This window comes from Meriones unguiculatus, chromosome 9, assembly GCF_030254825.1.
Source record: "Meriones unguiculatus strain TT.TT164.6M chromosome 9, Bangor_MerUng_6.1, whole genome shotgun sequence".
Taxonomy (NCBI): domain Eukaryota; kingdom Metazoa; phylum Chordata; class Mammalia; order Rodentia; family Muridae; genus Meriones; species Meriones unguiculatus.
In genome coordinates this window covers 39,228,897-39,252,311 of record NC_083357.1, presented here as the reverse complement: position 1 = coordinate 39,252,311, position 23,415 = coordinate 39,228,897, and the positions used below count along the sequence as shown (strand labels likewise).

At 38.3% G+C, this 23,415-nt stretch overlaps 1 protein-coding gene across 11 annotated transcripts in view; it reads right to left on the bottom strand.

The window, feature by feature from the left end:
• Positions 1 to 23,415, bottom strand: part of Spidr (scaffold protein involved in DNA repair) — a 261,442-nt gene that overhangs the window by 160,948 nt on the left and 77,079 nt on the right. For 8 of the 11 annotated variants that reach the window (XM_060391053.1, XM_060391055.1, XM_060391058.1 and 5 more), the window contains 2 exons: positions 22,907 to 23,160; positions 18,192 to 18,292 (listed from right to left, as the gene is read on the bottom strand). In XM_060391053.1, coding sequence (XP_060247036.1) covers positions 18,192 to 18,292; positions 22,907 to 23,160 — 355 coding nt within the window. Of the gene's footprint in view, positions 1 to 10,502; positions 10,608 to 18,191; positions 18,293 to 22,906; positions 23,161 to 23,415 lie in introns of those variants that run through there. The other 3 variants (XM_060391059.1, XM_060391060.1, XM_060391063.1) reach the window with 2 other exon arrangements.

The following is a 23,415-nucleotide window of genomic DNA, read 5'->3' as shown; positions in this document are numbered from 1 at the left end:
CACACAAAATATTCCCCACAAACATCAAAATCTTTGCAGAGTTGTTATGTTAGGTGTGGTAAATGTCATCTGTAATCCTAGCAACTTCGGAGACTAAGTCAAGAGAACATTGAGCTAAAAGCTAATCTGGGGGCTGAAGAGATGGCTCAGAGGTTACGAGCACTGGCTGTTCTTCCAAAGGTCCTGAGTTCAATTTCCAGCAACCACATAGTGGCTTACAACCACCCATAATAAGATCTGGTGCCCTCTTCTGGCATGTAACTGGCAGAACACTGTATAAATAACAAATAATAAGTAAATCTTAAAAAAAAAAAAAAAGCTACTCTGGGTAACACAGACAATTAAACCAGAAGGAGAAGAAGGAGGGAGGTTAGCTGGAAGGAATAAAAATCATAGTAGGGAGCACAAAACAAGTCACAATGTCTCTGAGGAGAGACAATGGCTACTCTTACTCAGAAGGGAAGCTGGGGATTTCAAATCGATCTATTTACACTCTTTACTGTAAAACACACATAAAAGCATAAAGGCAAAGATTAGCATGTAGTAAGGTCTGAAAGTTATATGCTGGAGGCAAGCTCCTAATTAGGGTACAAGAGAACTGAGTACCAGAGACACTCACTTTATAAAGAATATTGTTTTGTAATTTCATGAATGGTACAAAAAAAGTTCATTTCTAATGCTGCTAGGGCAGTATTTTCCATAAATATTGGAGCACTTAACTAAAATGTCACATCATCCAGAAAATAGTTTTAGTAACTGCCAGAAACCATTACATAGGGACTGTTTCAAAAGCAGGACTGGGAAGATTTTAAAAGCCAAAACTAAAAGAGGATCTGAGCAAAACTGTCTTCTCAATATGACAGAATCACTGTAGTCATGAACTCAACAGCTCTGGTGTATGCACAAAACATGCATAAAGTTCAGCTAGTCAGCACTGTAGCATGGAGTGAAAAGGGCTTCTTGAGCCTGAAGCTAAAATGAGGAACTATGAACAGTAAATGGCTTGTGGGGGAGGGAGAGTCAGTTTTCGTTAGGTAATGGCTCCTGGTAAGTTGTATATATGTGTGTGTATACATATGTATGTATATATGTGTATATATATTGGCAGCACAAATTGGAGTTATGGACTATCAGAAACAGTAACAACAATGAAAAGAAGACACACACACATACACACACACAAAAAAGAGGATATAAAATCAGGGGGTTACAGAGGTAGTGGTGAATGATCTCTCTAGGAAGAGAAGTTGCAGGTGAATGACCCAAATCTATTGTGTGAAACTTTCAAAGAATAAAATGTGTCTAATACTGAAATTTAAAAAAAACTCCAAATACCTTATTTGTACTTCTCTAATAAGAGTTTCCGTTTTAAAAATATATACATACACATACATACATACATACATACATACAGCATTAGCTACCTCTGAGAGCACTGAGAATCAATGGGGACACAAGAGATACATAGTATAATGTCTGGTCCAGCACATGTACAATAATTATAGCATCAACTTTTCAAAGCATTTCAAATCATTTTCAAGTCATTTTTTTATTCATTCTATAAGAACTATATAAAAAAAACAGGTTGAAAGAAATGAAATCTGTGTAAAGTTGTCTACCTCAAATGAAGATGTGATATCAAAATATGTGGACAACCTGGGGACTGTAATAAAATTATAGAAACAATCAAGAAGTTAGACAAAGTGTGCTATCATACTAAAATGCCAGACAAGATATTCCTACTAATGAAATAATGGAATACTTACTATGACTACAAGAATCAGCTTCTCAGCTGAATTAAGGCTTATTCCATACGAGGAAATTCCTATCTGGTACGTTAACCCAGGGCAAAAGGCTGTTGATGGGGTATCACAGGCCCTAGTTGAGAAGAAATCACTGTTTTATTGAATAAATGTTATATGTGCCCGTGACATATATTGTCGGAAGCCATGACTCAGCGGCCTGCTTTGATATTTAAATCTCAGCGGAGAGATGGCTTTTTGGAGGCCTTTACTAATGGCAGAGGAGAACTTGCAAGTCCATCTCCTTTTGTTTGTGACAACAGGTGGGATAGCTTGTGAGGGTCACACCTCTTCCTCAGGCTCCTTCTGCAAATTAACCTATTGTTCTGAGATGTTTTACTGGCTAAAGTAACTCCTCAAAGAATAAAGTGGTCAGAAGGCTGGAGGCAGAGGATGAGGCAGCACTTGAGACTTGCTGCTGGCACTGCTTGCTGCAGCAGTCTGCCTTTTGCAAAAGCTGTCGAGTCTGGACCTTTAAAAAGTTTCCTGTGTGCTATGTGTTTATTTTATTAATTTTAATACTCACTCCCAACTCAAGAACCGTTCAACTCTGCCTGGCTGGCCCCGGCAATATATAACATTTGTGTTTACATCATTAGAATACTGCTGTTAGTGCCAATTTTTCATGGACAGAAACTTCCTTTTGTTAATCAGATGTTTTGAGAAACTTATAATGACTCTAGTGAAGCTCCTGAGAAAAAGTGACTGTGGCTGTGGCAGAGAGGCCCAGTGCTTACCAGAGATAACATTTCTATCACTCCCAAAAAATGCTTAGATGACTGTAAAAACAGGGACAGGAGGAATCTAACTGCTGGAGGAAAGGGTGGACAGTTGTGTAACAATTCATTCATGGAGGGAATGGGGGAACTCCAGAAGTAGAAGCAAGAGAAAGGAACCTTTAAGTCTAAGGGACTTCATGAAACCAACAAGATTCACAAGAAGTAGAAAATAGTTAAGGGAGGGGACACTGACAAGTTTGAGTCACCTACAGGAGACTCTCTGACCTGTTATGCAGCTCCAACACTGTAGCTTCCATTAGTTGTCACTAGACTAGGGTGGGCTTTTGGTGATGCAGTTGCCTTTGAGTTATTCCTGGTCCTGTTTGCAACTTATCACCCATACTTCTAAATATGAACCCTTAAAACTAACTAGTTCGCAAAGTCAGACTTTGGTAGAATCACTACTGCCAGCACACATACACATATATATACATATATATATATATATATATATATATAGAGAGAGAGAGAGAGAGAGAGAAAGAGAGAGAGAGAGAGACTGAAAAATAAAAACTGTGGTTATTCTGATTTTTGGCTATCTGAAATAAGAGTCCACTGACATGCATGTGAACTCAAACATCATTCTGAAAATTAATGCACAAGGCTAATTAAGAAAGAATAAAGACAGAAGATAGTGGCCCATGCCTTTAATCACAGCACACAGGAGATAGAAGCAGGTGGATTTCTTAGTTTGAGTGCCAGCCTGGTCTACAGAGAGCGAGTTCTAGGACAGCCAGAGCTACACAGAAAAAAACCTATCTTGGATAGGGTTGTGGATCAGAAGAAGAAAGGATAATGTGAAGTAAGTTAGGATGTGAGCAGAGCATTTACAATCATTCTTTTATAGAGGATAAAAACTCTCTCACCCTGTCTTTCTTAAAGACAGAGTCTCAGGTAACCCAGGCTGGCCTCAAATTTACTCTCTAGTTGAGGATGGCCTTCAATGTCTATCCTCCTGCCTCTGCTTCTGAGTGCTGAGATTACAGGTGTGCATCACCCTACCTAACTTGAGAAGTTCTGAGCAATGAGCACAGCATAAGCATGAATGAGAGGGAAGTATTCCACCAACAGAACTATATCCCCAAGCCCAGTAAGTCTTCCTAAAGAAATACTTTCCTTTTGGCAAAAGCATCTTCTAGAAATTCACCAAAATTAATACAAAGGAAAAAAGAGAAGCACTTAACGTATATTCTCTAGCCCTTTCAGAAAACATGGAGTTGTTCCTTTACCCACGTAAATGTGAATCTATCAGAAGGGTGATATTGCATACATCAAAGGAATGGATGCTCTTCAAAATAAATACCCCATAAAGTCACTATAGGGGATGGAGAGATGGCCCAGCAGTTAAGAACACTAGCTGCTCTTCCAGTGGTCCTAAGTTTAGTTCCCAGCAACCACATGGGATCTGATTCCCTCTACTGATATGCATGAAGACAGAGCACCCATATACATAAATACATAAAACACATGAATAAATAAATCTTATTGTTTAATGTCAACATAGTAAAACCAAGAAAGTCTTCAGTGTCACCCAAACTACTTTTGGAATAGCTGTAAAAGGAAGCTATGGTCAGGATTCTTACAGTGAACTAATGTGCATACTGAGCACAGTAAGTACTCTCTACAAATCAAGAAAGCTTCCCAACACAGGTGAAGAATGATCAGAACAAAGGAAAAAAAAACAAGAAAGAAAAGCAAAGAACTCAACTACACCATCAATTAGCTACACATAGAGAAGTCTGAGCTGCTGAGTCTGTTTCCTATGAATGTGTAGCTTAACTGATATTCTCTGATATTAAATTACTCAATGTGTCCCCACAAATGACCCCAAATACTAACCTATTCACTTTCATGCTTTAATAATGCAAGCTCTCCTTTCCCTGAAATGAGCACTTCTTTCTCTTCCAGCTCAGTATTCTACTTTTACTCTTTACACAGCAAACCTGTGATATATAGCTCTACAGACAGACACACATACACAAAAATGTGTAAGAAGGTCAGCCATAGGCATCATGGGACATTAAGGCTTTCCCAGCAGAAAGATTTCTTACACCAACACTCTTGACACTGCTCAGCACCAGATACAATTATTCTAAAGCTAGTCCAGTTTATTGTTAAAAGCCAGGAGATTATGGTTCAGCCCACCCTACAGTGGAATAAAGGAAAGGATGCCCTCTGGGCAATTTCCCATCCAGTTTAGTTTATAATACTGTGAAAGGAAAAAGCCTAAGGAAATTTTCTGCTCCTAAATATTAACAACAAACTAAAGCTGCTACAGGTGTGATTCAAGTGGCCAGACTCCATCCCAAAGGGTTAGCTGAAATTGACAGTGTAAGCCACATGGTTCTGGCTTTAGAGTTTTGAAGTAAAAGGGTTTCAGAATCTTCCTCTATGGTTATGGAGGATTACTGAGGCCAGGCAACATGTGGGAGGACAATCCCTACAGGAACGCCAGAGAGGACAAGAGATTCTGAGACACCATTTCAAGAAGCTTCAAAGTGAAGCCTGAACAGCATTAGAGAGCTTAAGATGTTAGAGGTGACAGAGCCGTGAGATGTGTGCCAAGGGGAGCTGCACAAAAGGAAAGACAGCATAACTGAAAAGAGGAAGACAATGTGCTATAGATTTGAAAGATGATCTGCAAGATTTTTGTCTTGCTCTGATCCAATATTTCCTCAGTGTGACCCCCTTAGGAATGGTAACGTGTATTTTGTGTATTATAAGCACATAATTTTGATTTTACAAGTTGGTACAATTAAGAGTATGTCTTAAGTCTCAGAAGAGATTTGGATCTTGGGGTTTTAAAACAGTGCTGAGGCTATGAAAGACTGTGGGGACTTTTGAAGTTAGGCTGAATACATTTTGTATTATAATGGTCAGGAAGTAGGATGTGGCGGTTTGAATGAGATATCCAACATAAGTCTTGAAAAGTTGAATCCTTGGTGTGTGTGTGTGTGTGTGTGTGTGTGTGTGTGTGTGTGTGTGTGATGAGCATGTGTCCTGGGCACCCCCCTCCACTACTACTACCTTTGTGAGGAGGATTAGAAGGTATGGATTTGCTCTAGGAAGTATGTCTCTAAGGACGGGCTTTGATGTATCAAAAGACTAACCATTTTCAGTTAGCACGCATACAAAATAATGTCTCCATGAAATAAACTCATTTCAACCATACAGCAAAAAGTTAGAACACATTCATGGAAAAAATTGATGGAATCCAAGGTGTCCCCACTATAGTATATGCTTAATATCTGTTTCATCAATCCTTTGATCCCTACCCCTTTCTAATGATGATTAGAAAAGTATACTCTAAAGAAAAATTTTTAATTCACCAGTCAAGTTACTTTATTTAGATGAAAATAGACAAAATTTATCATGACCCAGAAAAAATGAATGTCTCAACATAGCAAATGAATGTCTCAACATAGCAAAATTACAATGATCAGTACAAGTAAGTCTTGGGGCTATCTCCGAGTCCTGGAACAAATATAGAAAGAACACAAAACGAGAAGTGAAACTGGGTTTTCAAATGAGAAGATGTTAGAATAAAAAAAGAGCTGGATATCACAAGTAGACCTCATTGAAAGGCATATAGCGAGAAAATTCAAATATAGTAGCTGAAAACATTTTCATGTGAGAATATCATATTAAAGAAACATGAATATCAAAAATAGAAACAAACTAATGTTTAATAAACCACTTTTCTTAATTTAAATATTTCCTCAGTGGCATCCTATAAAAGCAGAGCATAAAAATGCTGAGAGCCTAAGTGCCTTCAAGAAAAAATTCGAAACATATCATGCAAGCAATCTAATGGCTCACTTAAAAGCCCTAGGAAAAAAAGAAGCAGACACACCAACGAGGAGTGGAAGGCTGGAAATAATCAAAATCAGGGCTGAAATCAATCAACTAGAAACAAATAAAACAATTCAAATAATCAATGAAACCAAGAGCTGGTTCTTTTAAAAAATTAACAAGATAGATAAACCCTTAGCCAAATTAACTAAAAGGCAGAGAGAGACTATCCAAATCAACAAAATCAAAAACAAAAAGGGGGATATAACCACAGACACTGAAGAAATCCAAACAATAATTGGACTTACTTTAAAAGCATATATGCCACAAAATGTGAAAATCTAAATGAAATGGACAATTTTTTTTTTACCAATTCCACATGCCAAAGATGAATCAAGACCAGGTAAACCAATTAAATAGTCCTATATCCCCTAAGGAAATAGAAGCTGTCATCAAAATTCTACCATGCAAAAAAACCCCAGGGCAAGATGGTTTCAGCGCCGAATTCTACCAGACCTTCAAAGAAGAGCTAACACCAATACTCTTCAAACTATTCCACAAAATAGAAACAGAAGGAACACTACCAAACTCATTCTATGAAGCCATAGTCACCTTGGTACCTAAACCTCACAACCCAACAAAAAAAGAGAATTTCAGGCCAATCTCCCTCATGAACATTGATGCAAAAATACTCAACAAAATACTTGCAAACTGAATCCAAGAACACATCAAAGGTATCATCCACTACAACCAAGTAGGCTTCATTCCAGACATGCAGGGGTGGTTCAATATACGGAAATCCATCAATGTGATCCACCACATAAACAAACTGAAGGAGAAAAACCACATGATCATCTCCTTAGATGCTGAAAAGGCATTTGACAAGATCCAATATCATTCATATTTAAAGTCTTGGAAAGATTACGGATTCAAGGCACATACCTGAATATAGTAAAGGCAATATACAGCAAGCCTACAGCCAATATCAAATTCAATGGAGAGAAACTTAAATCAATCCCACTGAAATCAAGGACAAGGCAAGGCTGCCCACTCTCTCCATATCTCTTCAACATTGTTCTTGAAGTCCTTGCTAGAGCAATAAGACAACTGAAGGAGATCAAGGGGATATAAACGGGAAAGAAGTCAAAGTATCACTATTTGCAGATGACATCATAGTATACCTGAGCGACCCCAAAAATTCTACCAGGGAACTCCTAGAACTGATTAACACATTCAGCGTAAGTGGCTGGATACAAAATTAACTCAAAATAATCAGTAGCCCATCTGTGTACAAAAGACAAAAGGGCCGAGAGAGAAATTAGGGAAACAACACCCTTCACAATAACCACAAAGGACATAAAGTACCTTGGTGTGACCCTAACCAAGCAAGTCAAAGACTTGTATGAAAAAAATTTCCAATCTCTGAAGAAAGAAGAAGAAGAGATCAGAAGATGGAAAGATCTCCCATGATCATGGCTTGGCAGGATTAACACAGTAAAAATGTCCATCTTACCAAAAGCAATCTAGAGATTCAATGCAATTCCCATCAAATTACCAACACAATTCTTTACAGACCTTGAAAGAAAAATTCTCACCTTCCTATGGAACAACAAGAAACCCAGAATTGCTAAAACAATTCTCTACAGTAAAAGATCTTCAGGAGGTATCTCCATCCCTGATCCCAAGCTGTACTATAGAGCAACAATACTAAAAACTGCATGGTAATGGCATAGAAACAGACTGGTGGATCAATGGAATCGAATAGAAGATCCTGACATAAATCCACACGCTTATGGACACCTGATATTTGACAAAGATGCCAAATCCATTCAATGGAAAAAAGACAGCATTTTCAACAAATGGTGCTGGTCTAAGTGGATGTCTACATGTAGAAAAATACAAATAGATCCATACTTATCACCCTGCACAAAACTAAAGTCCAAGTGGCTCAAAGACCTCAATATAAAATCAGACACACTAAACCGCTTTACATGTAATAGCCAGAATCTGAAAATAACCTAGATGTCCCTCAACCAAAGAATGGATCAAGAAACTGTGGCATATTTACACAATGGAATACTACTCAGCCATTAAAAACAAGAAAATCATGAAATTTGTAGGCAAATGTATGGAACTAGAAAAGATCATCCTTAGTAAAGTAACCCAGATCCAGAAAGACACACATGGTATGTATTCAATTATAAGCAGAATTTAGCCATATAGTACAAGATAAACATATTACAATTCACATACCCCAAGAAGATAAGTAACAAGGAGGACCCAAACAGACAGCAGGAGCGGCTGAAGAGGAGTAGTACAGAAAGAAATGAGAGCAGAGATTAGACCTGGGGACAGCACGGGTAGGAGGACAAAGAGCGTAGAGAAAAAAAGGAAACCATGGGTGGAAAAATCTCTATAAAAAGCTGCAGACCCAAGACAGGGTAAGCTTCTGGGAGGGTATGGGGGTGACTTGACTCAGCTGAGACTCCCAGTAGCAGTAGTAGGTTATGGAGACTGAAGAGAATACCCTCTAACTAGACTGGACTCCTAGTGGAGGGAGGGAAACATCAAATCACCCATAAAACTCAACTAAAAATTTACCTTGCCTACACGATGTGCAGGGATAGAGATAAAGCACAGATTGAGGAAATGTCCAATTAATGCCTGGCCCAACCTGAGACCCACCCCATGGAAGAAAGCCCAGCCCTAACACTATTAACAATACTCTGCTAAGTCTATGGACAAGAGCCTAGCAAAGAGAGGCTCCACCCAGCAGCAGATTGAAACAGATGCTGAAACTCAAAGCCAAACATTGGGTGAAGCGTAGAGAGTCTTGTGAAAAAAGTGGAGGGGAGGCTAGAAGGACCTGAAAGAGCTCCACAAGACCAACAGAGCCAACTAACCACAGCCCAGAGGGACCTGCAGAGAGTGAAGCACCCAACCAAGGACCATGTATGGACCAGACTTAGGACCCCTACACAAATGTAGCCATTGGGTAGCTTGAGCTTTATGTGGGTACCCTACTAAGGGGAATGAAGGCTATCTCATACTGGACTCTATTGCATGCTTTGGAGCTGCCTCTCAGGCCACAGGGGAAGAGGACACGCTCAATCTCGATACGACTTAATGAGCTGAGGAATAGTGGAGAAAGGATAGGAGAAAAGGGAGGAAGGGTGAGACCGGGATGAGAGCTATCACAGAAATGTAAAGTGAATAAACAAATTAATTAAGTTTTTAAAAGAAAGACAATTAGATATTCTTTCAGAGGATCTAGGTTCAATTCCCAGCCTTCACATGGTGGTTCACAAGCATGTATATGGTACACAAACATATATGCAGGCAAAACACCCAGACACATAAAATAAAAATTAAGGTTAAAAAGATCTGTCTCTAAAATCTAAAAATAAAAACAATTAATAATAATAACAATAAATTGCCTTTGTTATTGTATGCATTGCCTTGGTCATGGTGTCTTTTCACAACAACAGAACACTGAGTAAGACAAAGGTAAATGGATGGATATAGAAAAGATTATATTGAGTGAGGTAGCTCAGAGAAAGACAAATGTTGCATGTTCTCTCATCTGTGCTTCCTAGGCCCCAATCTTCAGATGTGAACATATAACATAAAGTTATCATAGAAACAAGGAAAGCAGAAAGGGATTATGGAGGGTCAGTCGAGACAGAATTAGCAGGAGACAATTGAGATGAAGTCGGGAACAGAAAAATGGTTTTGGGGATCCAACTAGGAAGGAGGAAGGGAAGTTAATACAGAAAGAGGAGGGTCAAGGGAATAAAACCCCAACACAGATATTTGATAAAGCTTTAATAAATTATATTATTTTATGTTTAACTATAATTATACACTATACATATATATACAAACATACATATACACATATATACATATACACAATGTCTCAATCTTTAAAGGAAGTTATGGCACTTGGACTGATAATGCTCCACACAAGAAGTATAGACTAATACAAACTCCATTACCAGCCACAAGAAACCTCCTTTGCAATGTTCAGGGTCATATAAACAACATACACACAATATAGACTACTGATGCTGTTCTTGTTTGCCACTCAGCATGTAAAGGTAAGTCTCTTCTGCTAAAGATCACATACCCTCAGGACATGGGACTCTGGACAACTCGAGCTGGACATAACCTGAAAGACTAGCTTCCAACAGTCTAGCTTCCACATCATAGTAGGACTATGCAAGCTGCAAAGGAAAGAAGCAGTTAATCATCCTACCTATCTGTAACACCTGTAAACATAGACAAAGGCAGGATATTTGTAAAAGTTGGTGTTAACATTCAGTGGTAGGAAAATCCTGTCTGGTACTGGAATAATAATAAAATAATAATAATAATAATAATAATAATAAACTGGAATAATAATAAAATAATAATAATAATAATAATAATAATAACATAATAACTCCTTATTATGTTCTAGATCTAACCTTCATAACCAAAGACAGGTATAGGTAGCACACCTCATTGGAGAAAATTCTCTTTATAGAAAATATAAAACATTACATAAAATCACAACTGGAAACAATATAATAGGAGGGACAGACAGATCTCCAGAGCACACTGGCTCGAAAGCCTGGTTGAATCAGTGAGCCCTGGATTCACATGATAGATCTTGCCTCAATATATTAGATGGAGTATGACTGAGGAAGACACTGGGCATAAACCTTGTGACTCAACATATACATTCCCTTCCCATGTTGACAAACAACACACTGTGAAGGAAAAATGCTAACTCAAAAGGGCAAAGACACCAGAATAACATCAGATCTCTTATTAGCAACTCACAAAGCGAGAAAAGCAAGAAATGAAAATTCAAGGACCAGGGTTAAGTAACCACTGACCAAGATATATTGAAAAGGGTTCTTTTAAAACTGATGGAAAAACAAGGATATTTCAAGACAGGCTGTCTTAGTATAGCTTCCATATCTCCTATCCGAACCCTGACTATCCTGTTTTCTTTCATTGCTTACCAGCTACCAATCCAATAAAGAGATGTTCTATAATGGAAGTAAATTAAAAAAAAAAAAAAACTCTTATCTGTGGGGATGGAGAGATGGCTCAGCCTGTGTGCTCTTGTCAGGTGGCTCCTACCAAAAATCTGACAACTCTGCCCTCTTCTGGGACTTGCAGTCATGTGCACAAAAACATTCCTTTTTTAATTTTTTTTTATTTTATATATATGAGTGTTTTGCCTGTATGTATATACATATATACATGTACATGTAACATATGAATGCCTAGTATTCAAAGAAGCCAAAAGAGGGTATCATATACCTTGGAGTTGAAATATTGGTGCGTCGAAATCAAACTTGAAGAACAGCAAATACTACTGAGCTGTGGGGCTGAGCTGTAGCTGTGTGACACAGAAGAGCAGGCCCCGAGCTAGAATTAGGTCGAGGTGTGTCCAAACACCAAAAATCTTCATTTGAGAACAGCAGGTGTAGAACTGCTCCCTCCATGCCCTGGGCCTGCATGTCCTGATGCACTTAGCCTTATGCCACCCACCTCTGCCACCCTTGAGGTGGTCAGATACCCTGGCAGCCAGGTTACAGGGTATACTTCCTCTCTGCTTATAAGGTCTTCTCCAGAGAGTACCTCTTCATGTGAATAAAGTATTCCTAGCACCTTGGCACTGGCCAATAATGTACACTCGCCCCAAAGCCTCTACCCACTTTCCAAAGGTTTAAATAGCCTTTATTCCCTCCAACTAAATGAGCTGCCTCACTGGAGCTGTCCCCTGAGCGGGCTGTTTCTCACACACTCACCAAGGACCAAGATTCTGTATGTTTAAGGGTCTTTGGTACAGGAAAATATCACACATCTTCCTGCAGAATATCAAAAGAGAAACAAAAATACAAGCCAGCCACAAATCCTTCCATTTTCAGTGATGTCCTACATGTAAGATATACTAGGGCAATGTTGGCACAAAGCTTGTGGAAGTAACCAGCCAATTATTGACTTTGTCTTAAGGCTCACTTCATGAATATAACCCTGAGACTAAACAGCCCAAAGACCTATATAAAAAACAAATACTACTGTGTTTAGAAAATAATGTAGCAATAAAATGACTCATAATAATAATATTCTGCTATACTCATAGATTAGTGACTTCCTCAGCCATTATCAGAAAAGCTTTTTCCAACAGCAGATGGGAACAAATAGAGACCCACAGCCAAACGGTATGCAGACAGTGAGAGACCTCTGAATACACAGATCTAAAAAGGATGTCTCCATCAACTTCTGCCCCCATGGCTCAGGGAAACTAGTGGAAGAGGAGGGAAAAGGAGTGTAGGAGCCAGAGGAGGTGGAGCATATCAATAATAACAATAATAAGGCCCTCAATAGATCAACATGATCAAACCTCATATAACTCATAGAGATTGTGACAGCATGTCGAGAGCCTGTAGAGTTCTATACCAGGTCCTCTGTGTAGATATAATAAGGCTTCCAGTTTAGCATTTTTATGGGATACCTGAGGGTGTGAATGATTTTGCCTCTCTCTCTTGATTCTTATGCCTTCTCCTTTTTTATAATTTTTACTTTTTATATTAATTACAAGTTATTTCCTCTGTATCCCAGCCATAGGCCTCGCCCCCGTTCTCTCCCAATCTCACCCTCCCTCCCTCATCTCCTTCCTGCATCTCTCTAAGTCCACTGATAGGGGAGGTCTTCCTCCCCTTCCATCTGACCCTAGTTTCTCAGGTCTCATCAGGACTGGCTGCAATGTCCTCCTCTATGGCCTAGCAAGGATGCTCCTCCCTCAGGGGTGGGGGAGGTCAAAGAGACAGCCACTGAGTTCACATCAAAGACAGTCCCTGTTTCCCTTATTAGAGGTGCCATGGGCTACGTCTGAGCAGGGATTCTAGGTTATATCTATGCATACTCCTTGCTTGGAGAATCAGTCTCAGAAAAAAAAAAAAAAAAAAAAACCCTTGTGGCACTCCTGTCCTCTCCAGGTCTTACTAACTCTCCTTTCTTTCATATGATTCCCCATACTCTGCCCAAGGTTTGGTTATGAGTCTCCGCATCTGCTTTCATACATTGCTAGGTAGAGTGTTTCAGAGGCCCTCTATGGTAGGCTCCTGTCCTGTTTCTTGTTTTCTCCTACTTCCAATGTCTATCCCATTTGCCTTTCTAAGTGAGGATTGATTATCTTACCCCGGAACCTCTTCTTGTTTAGCTTCTTTAGTCAGGAATAGTGCTTCCTCAAGATCCAGCTATATCACTCCTAGACATACATCCAAAAGACACTCAAGTATACAAGGACTTTTGTTCAATCATGTTTGAAGCAGCTTTATTCATAATAACCAGAACCTGGAAACAACCCAGATGTCCCTCAACGGAGGAATGGATACAGAAACTGTGGTCCATTTACCCAATGGAATACTACTCAGCAATTAAAAACAAGGAAATCATGAAATTTGCAGGCAAATGGTGGGAACTAGAAAAGATCACCTTGAGTGAGGTATCCCAAAAGCAGAAAGACACACACGGTATATACTCACTTAAGTGGATACTAGACCTATAAGATAGGATAAACATACTAAAATCTGAACATCTTATGCCTTCTCTTAAGACTCTTTTTCTTCTACTTGTTTGTCTTGTCCAACTATAAAATGATAGTTTTTATCTTATATTTTCATTTTTATATATTTAAAAATAAATGAATGAATGAATGAAAACCTACAGTTGCTAACTATAACGTTAGCAACTGAACTGTCACTTAAACCTCCAAGGAGAGGAAAAATCCGCTTTCTCCAAAAGAGTAAAACTGAGTATATCAACCACTCCAGGGCAGGCCTCATGTTCTGTAGCCATTGACCAACATATAATAGACTCCACAGTTATTTTTGTGTGTGCTTTGATTTGATTAAACTTTGGTCAGTTTGGGCTTTGCTTTTTGGATTTGGTTTTATTTTTCTTACCTTTTGTGGAGGGGAAGGTGGTTATATTGTGGTTTTGTTTGTTTTCTGAGAAAGAATTTGAAATTGGGTGGGTAGGGAGAAGAACAGGACCTGGTAGGACTTGGGGAAGGAGAAGAATATCATCAACATATATTTAAATTTAAAAATTGTTTTAAGTAATAAAATAGTATAATAAAAACTAGTATTGAAAAAATGAAAAAAACACTAGTATTGAAGATAACTTTGTACAGTACAAATTTAGCCATCTTCTATCAAAAGAAAGGCAAACAGTAATTGAGTTGGCAGTGATCTTATTTCTTTTTATTTTTTAATATTAGTTACAGTTTATTATCTTTGTATCCCAGCTGTATCCCCCTTCCTCATCCCTTCCCAATCCCACGCTCCCTCCCTCCTCTCCTCCTTGCCCCTTTTCAAGTCCACCGATAGAGGAGGATCTCTTCCCCTTTCATCTGACCCTGGTTTATCAGGTATCTTCAGGACTGGCTGCAAAGTCCTCCTCTGTGGCCTAGCAGGGCTGCTCCTCTCCAGGGGCGAGGGGAAATTCAAAGAGCCAGCCATTGAGTTCAGGTCAGAAATAGTCCCTGTTTCCCCTTACTAGGGCTACCATGGGCTACATCCAACCACGCGTTCTAGGTTATATCCATACATGGTCCTTGGTTGGAGAAACAGTCTCAGAAAAGACCCCTGTGCCCAGATATATTTGGTCCTTGTGGAGCTCCTGTCCTCTCCAGGGCATACTAACTCCCCCTTCTTTCATATGATTCCCTGTACTCTGCTGAAGGTTTGGTTATAAGTCACAGCATCTGCTTTGGTACACTGCTAGGTAGAGTCTTTCAGAGGCCCTCTGTAGTAGGCTCCTGTCCTGTTACTCATTTTCTCCTACATCCAATGTCCATCCCAACTGTCTTTCTAAGTGAGGATTGATCATCTTACCTCAGGTCCTCTTTCTTGTTTATCTCAGAATGGCTAAAATAAAAAACCCAAGTGACAATACATGCTGGAGAGGTTATGGAGAAAGGGGAACCCTCCTCCACTGCTGGTGGGAATATAAACTTGTATAACTGTGTTATTTCAATGTTCCACAGTCCCTGATAGTCAGTTTTGGTACAAAAATCACCAGGATGTGTGGAAGAATGTTGCTGTGCTTGGTCTTTTCAATTATAAGACAGAGTCTCTCACTGATCTTAGAAGCAGGCAATAAGCCTTAGCAATCTCTTATCTCTGACCCCTATTTTCCTGTCATAAGGCTACAGGCACACATGTAACCAAACCTGGCTTTCTATATGGCTGGGTGCTGGTACCTGCACCTAGCTCCTTTTTCTTAGGCAGCAAGGACTCTCATTCATTCAACCATTTCTTTATCACCAGAGAGCTTTGCTAGCACACTTATAAGATAAAGGAACAAAGATAGAAGAGCACATTTACAAAAAATAAATTTCAAATGATTGACAATTCATGAACATGAAACTAAACAAGATCATGATGTGGCTGGTTAGTATATAAAACACGGCCTCTCACCGGCTGCCTTTGATGCTGAAAGAAGATACCGCATGGCTTGTCCTTCATCTGACACAAAACCTTTACTTAAAGATAGACAACATGGCTATTAGTGGTATCTGTTTCTGAATGTTCTCACATCAAGGATTTACAAATTGTTTTCTGTGCAATAGTTTTAAATATGTAACTCAAGGCTACAGAACACACTTGACAAATAAGTTGAGACAAACACAAAGTTTCTATTATGTAATATTTGAACTCTCAAAAGCCCTTCTTTTATTCCTATGAAAAAGAGCTTAAATGATGGAATGTTTGATGACGAAACATTTTGATAACTCTGTCCACCTATAACAAAATTATACATGCCATGATTCAAATGAATCTTTGCATAAATGCTTGTTGTGTTTAACTTTATATTTCAAATGATAACCTCTGAGGAATAAACCTGAGAACACTTGAGACTGAGTTAGCATGTCTTAATAGGAAATTATATTTAGTCCCTCTATAAATGTATCAATTTGATGAATCCTCATTGCAATAAGAAAATTTTTTCATTTCTATGATACATATAAGGTCACCAATAATGTACATATAAAGATTTTCCTTTACATGATCTCACCAAAGAAAGCTGTCAGTATTTGAATATCAAGTTGCTTAATAGGTTAGAACTATATTCCAGTAAAACCCATCATACCACCGTCCTTCTCTTTCTTCCTTCTTAACATTTCATTTATGTATTTTATGTTTGGATGGAGACACATACATGCTATGGGAAGCATGTGGAAATCAAAAGCCAACTTATTGAAGATGGTTCTCTCTTTTTAGGATGTGGGTTCTGGGACGCAAAGTAATACTGTCAGCAAGCATCTACACCTTTTGAACCTTCTTGGAGCCCGATCTATGGGACTCTGGATTAGTGCTCAGGCTTATTTATTAACTATGGAATACAGGAAAAGAGAAATATCTGCCATCCCATCTCTGGAAAAACAAACTAATATATCACCATGTAAAATAAAGTAATCTTGACAGTCCTTGACACTACTTTTTATGATACAAATTTATAAAATCAATTTCTTTTGAAAGAACAGGATATGAAAATTATATTAAACTTATTTTTCTATCAGCATAAGTTAAAAAAGAAGTCACTAACAGACATTTAAAACTGTTGCCAGAAATATTCTAGAAGGAAAAAAAAAAACTAAATGGATAGCAAGTAGGCAGTGCATCTGACGTGTGAGATGTTCAAAATGTTCAGCCTGAAAAAGCATCAACATTTTAAAGTGTACCTTGAATGACTAGAGAATAATGATTCAGTTTTGATTAAGTGTTTTTGACTATGTATGAGATTTACTGAAGTAACTGTCCTGACTGATAACTTCTCTTTATTTTCTTTCCTTCTTTGTTTCCTTCCTTCTTTCCTTTCTTTCTTTCTTTCTTTCTTTCTTTCTTTCTTTTCTTCCTTCCTTCCTTCCTTCCTTCCTTCCTTTCTTTCTTTCTTCCTCTCCTTCCTTCTTTCTTTGTTTTGTATTTGTTTGTTTCTTTTGTTTTGTTGTTTGTTTTTGCTTTTCTAAACAGGATTCCTCAGTGTGGCCCTGGATGTTGTGGAACTCACTCTGTAGACCAGACTGGTCTCAAACTCAAGAGATCCTCCTACATCTGCCTCCCAAGAGTACTGGGATTAAAGGTATGGCCACCACCAATAGGCTCAGCTTGGTGATCTCTTAAGAGTTTGATTTTTGAGTAGGCATTTATATATTATGTCATCTTTAAAATTAGAATGCCTATTCTATACTGAAAACATGTTTTATGTTTTCTGATTTGTATACTAAATTTTCTTATAGCTGTTATACAATAAAGCTGAAATAAAATGTGTGGTTTTTGCAAATGTTTTAACAACTGATATTCATGTCTGTGTGTGAGAGAAGGATACATGTGTAGTGTGTGTGTGCATGTATCTTTATCATGTATCAGTATCTTTCACAGAAGCAGGAGCTCACCCATTTGGCTAGACTGACAGGCCAGGGATCCTTCCTCCTCTCTCCCTGCCTCCAGAAAGCTGGGATTACAGGTCTTCGATGTCACATCCAGTTTCTCAAGTGCATGCCAGAGACTCACACTTAGATCCTAATGCTTACACAACAAGCATTTGACCACCTTAGCCAAGCCCCATACCCCACCTAAACAGTTTTAACTTATATTTTGAAAAGTTACCCTCCCCAAAACAAAGACTATAGGAAAGAATTTAAGTCACAAAATTATAAATATAAATATATAAATGTATTTTAATGTATAAAAACACTTTTTACCTGGAATATTTTATACCCATTAACTTAGAAGCTTGTGAAAAATCTTACCTAAAGGTGTCATTTGGTAAGAAACACATCGATGTCTCCATAAAGAAATGGCAGATCTCTCTCGATTCTGCAGTTCTTGTAGTCTTTCTGCTAGCCCGCCTCTGTTGAATTGTAATATACTATGTTTAAAAGCTAAAGTCTTCAAAATAGCTGCAGCTTTTACATTTTACATCCCCCAACCAGAAACAGATGAAACAAGGGAAATGTTAACATTTTTTATATTACATTCTCTTTCTGTGTATCATTTCCAATTTCTAGTTTTCTTACCAGGTCTATTTCCTGATTCACAAAAAAGTTGGACTGCTATTATACAGAATTTGACACTTAAATCAGTTTGATTCCCTTTCTACACTTAATTTGATCACTCCTTAAACGTGTTGTGCATTTACTACCTGCAGTTATCACTTTGCTAGGGTGAGAAAAATGCTCCATCCTATCATACAAATAGGGACTCCAAACATGCAAGTAGATAAATGCAAACTCAGACAAGAATGAACTTGCTAATTTGTTGATGGGCGCGATAATCAAATAAGAATAGTATCTGGATTCCCTAAGATAATTTAGTAACAATTACAAACACACTATATGGAACACAAAGTTGAGAAAAATTAGAAATAAAGTAAGAATTTTTTTAAAAAAATTATAGGACTAGGACAGGAAAGGCAAAGGAATGAAAGAGAGGCAAGGGGAAGAAGGGAAAGAAGTAGAGGAAGGAAAGGAAAATGTTGTAGATTTCTTGAATGACTTTCCTCTATTTCTTCTACCTACCTCATCTACCCACACTACAATCAATTCTAAATTTGAAATTTACGAGCTGGAGAGATGCTCAGCAGTTAAGAGCACTGGCTGCTCTTCCAGAGGACCTGAGTTCAATTCCCACCATGCACATGGCAGCTCACAACTGTGTATAACTCCAGGGTCCATCACCTTCGAGAGACATACATGCAAGCAAAACATCCATGTACATGAAATAAATAAATAAGTTATTTTTTAATTTGAAATTTACAAGGTGTCTCTCCCCATTAATTCAAGTCTAAGAACCTACCATCCTCTAGTAGCATAACTTCAAATGTATTTAATCAATTACTTCCCATCCAAAATATACTATCTCACATCTAATATTATAAGTACTTGATTTTCTGGCTGACAGGACAGGCTGAGGTTTCATTGGCTATTTTGTCTCCTGCATATAAAAAACGTGCTTGGCACACAAAAGGTCCTCAATAGAGTTGAAAACATGACGTCTGGAATTGGATGATGTCACTTGTGCCATGAAAATCTTTCTAATGTCAAGCACAACATCTTCCCCACAGTCTCTTTCCTTCCTGGTAACTGAACCCAGGGCCTTACACATACCAGACAAATATTCTATCACTGAGGTAGATTCATAGATCTTGAATTTTTGAGATGAGAACTAACTACATACCACTCTAGTCAGATTCCAAAGTAACTGTGTCACCTGAGCTTGTCGTGAACTACAAACTTACTGCTTGTGGTAGGATTATTTGCGTGCATTATCATGTCCAATTACCATTCCCTTCTAAAACCACAACTTCATTTGGGGCACTGATGGATTCAAACTGGCATAACTGTGACTATCTTCAGTCATAATGGCCACTGAGTAATACTGGAGGGTCTCACTTGCAGCATTTCCAGTATAATAAAAGTAAACTAAGCCATCAGAGTAGTATGCATCGCTTTACTACTGGACCCATCAGCATCAGGAATATGTCTGACATACCTGATATTAGCTTCATATAGGCCATGTCCATTTTGGCCTAGGTGAGGTCACTTTTCTCTTGACCATTTAATAAGCCCTCTTCCTTTGACTCAAATCACAGGAAGCCACTGGTCTTAAAGCCGTATACAACCAAACTTCTATCACTAAGTCACTAATTGTACTCTATGTAATCTTGGATCTTTCTTGTTCTTTAGTCTAATGACATCTTCCAAGGTTTTTGGATACTAGGAAGTGGTTTTTCTAGAATGAGTACACAAACTTGTGCCTTATTTGTGAAAACAATAGGAAATAGGTAATAATTTTCTTAGCATAAAGTGCTCATCCCATTATCTGTCTCTGGAAATACTACTCTTTGAAATTGCTTTAAAGACTAGATCCCTTTCGAAATATAACACTCCATCTCTCCATCAGTCTGTCCTATGTCCCATGTACTCTTTAGCCAGTTGCTCTTGGTTTGCGGTAGAAATAGTATTAATAGACGACCCACCCCTCCACATATGTTCTTCCTACTATATGATACATTCTCCTAGGAACTCTTGGCTACTTTTTCTTATTAGGCACACAGCTTGACAAGTTCTTTCTCACTTTCATGGTTTTGTTGTAGGGAAAAAAAAAAAACATTATTTTTGTTCCAATTTATAACCAATGTATGACATGATGGTGGAACACGTCTCTAAATGCTCCCTTACACATCTGCTTGGTAACAAAGGCCAGTCTCTGACTGATAGAGCAAGAACAAAGATTTTCCTCTACTTGGCTCTCCTCAGCCATATGAGGTGTTTTTTTAACCTTTCATCAAAGCTCTCTTATATTTTCTTTTTTTTTTTCATTTTTTATTAATTAATTCAATTTACATCTTCCTCATATGCCATTCCCTCTTCTCCTCCTAGTCCCACCCTCCCGCATCTCCTTTCTCCTATTCCTCAGAATAGGGGAGCAAAGCCGTACCTAGACACCCCAGCTCATCTATTCACATGAGGACTGAGATGGTAGTCCTTCCCTGTGACCTGGTAGGGCAGTCCCATCAGGTGGAAATGATAAAAAGAAGGCAACATCATCCATGTCAGAGATATACCCCACCTTCCTAACTAGTGGGCCCACATGACACCTAAGATTCCCATTGGCTACTTATAATTAGAGGACTTGGGTCCAAACCATTCATTGTCCTTTGTTGGTGCTTTAGACTCCAAAGCGCCTCTGGGCCCTGGCTAATTGGCTCTGATGGTCTTCCTGTGGAGCTTTTGCACCTCTAGGTCCATTTATCCTTCCCCCCTCTTTTCCAGTGGACTCCCCATGCTTCACCCAATGTTTGGGAGTCTCAGTATCTGTTTCAAGCTATTTCTGCTATTTCTGGGTGAAGCCTCTAAGAGAACAATTCTGGTAGGCTCCTGTCTGCAAGCATATCTGAATACCATTAATAGTGACAGGGGATGGCATTCTTCCATGGGATGGATCTTAGAGTTGGGCCTGGCATTGGTAAAGAACTGAAGAAGTTAAACACCAACAACCCAAATAATCCAATTAAAAAAATGCAATACAGACCTAAACAGAATTCTCATGAGAGGATTCCCTAATGATGGAAAAGCGCTTAAAGAAATGTTCAACCTTAGTCACCAGGAAAATGCAAATCAAAACAACTCTGATATACCATCTGTCAGAATGGCTAAGATCAAAAATTCAAGTGACAAAACATGCTGGAGAGGCTGTGGAGAAAGGAGAACACTCCTCCATTGCTGATGATAGTGCAAACTTGTACAACCATTTTGGAAATCAATCTGGAGCTTTCTCAGAAAACTGGGAATAACCATACCTCAAGACCCAGCTATACCACTACTGAGCATACACCCTAAAGATGCTCCATCATATAAATAGGACATTTGCTCAAGCTTGTTCATAGCAGCTTTACTCATAATAGCCAGAACCTGGAGACAACTTAGATGTCCCTCAACCAAGAATGAATAAAGAAACTGTGGCACTTTTACACAATGGAATACTACTCAGCCATTAAAAACAAGGAAATCATGAAATTTGCAGGCATATGGATGGACTAGAAAAGATCATCCTGAGTGAGGTAACACAGACCCAAAAAGACACACATGGTATGTACTCACTTTTAAGCATATTTTAGTCAGGATAGATATACTACAGTGCACAGAAGAAAAGTAACAAGAAGGACTTAAGGGAGGATGTATAAATCTCACCCAGAAGGAGAAATAGAATAGGCAGAGGTAGTGGTTGAAGAGAGGAAACAAGGTAGGAGAGGGAGCACAGACAGAAATACGGGAGAAGGTCAGACCTGGAGAGAATAGGGGCAAAAGGACAAAAGGCCTTCAGAGAAAAGAGAAATGGTGGGCAGGGGCATTTCTGCAACAAGCTGCAGACATAAATCAGAATAGACCTCTGGGAGAATAACAGGAGCCATGAAGACTGAAGAAATCACCAACCCACCCACAAAAACCTCAATCCAAAACTTAACCCATCTACAAGACCTGCAAAGATAGAACAGATAGATCTCTATTATATTTTCTTCCACTTGTAAGCCATTAATCTGGTCAATCTCTCTTACATGTTCAAGCCATACATGGCATAAAGGTAAGCTAAAGAGCTTATGTTTATTTTTATCTTTCTCTTTATAAATTATATTTGATAATGAAACAATGATTCACACGTCTCTACAGTCAAATGCACCACCTGCAACACTGACATAAAATAAAACTTGATAAGCCAAACAACACATTTCTATTAAGGAAAGCAGTCATGCAAGCTAGTCATGACTAAATCCACTAATGCTCCACTTGAATGAAGAATTTCATAAACTACCTCCCTAACAGGCTTAATAATTGTTTACCAAAATCAGAATTTTATTTTGTTAATTTTATTTCTCAATTAAAGAATTATTTTTAAAGTCTCAGTCAACATTTTAAAGAAAGAGAAGAACAGAGAAAAAAAAAAGAAATTTAAAAGATGATTTAACCTTAAAAGCTTCTTCTTTGTTGCTGAATTTTCTGGAGTCTTTGGAAACTTGGCCATATACTTCTTGGGTGTGCTCAATATGGGCTCAGCTGAATTTGGCTCTGAGTGAGTCTGTCTACCTAAAAATTGTCTTGCATCTGATTTAAAATCCACCTGGTATTTGTGAGGGGATTCTGAATCAATGACCAGGGCATTCTCTGGGTCATCTTCTTTTTCACTATCTGATGAATACTCCAAAATTTCTGTAGAAATTGGCTGAAAAAAAAAATCAAAATAGATATAATTAAATATTCTTCACTTAAGAATATATATATCGTTTTGATTTAAAAAAGAAAAAGTCTAAGTGTTCTAGATAGATAGATAGATAGATAGATAGATAGATAGATGAGTGGATAAATAAATAAATGACAAAAATAGGTTAAACTAGTTTTAAGCCAGGGATTATCTTATAGACTACACCAAAATCACCACAATTGTATTTCTCTTCCTTCAGCAAACTAGGCACATGCA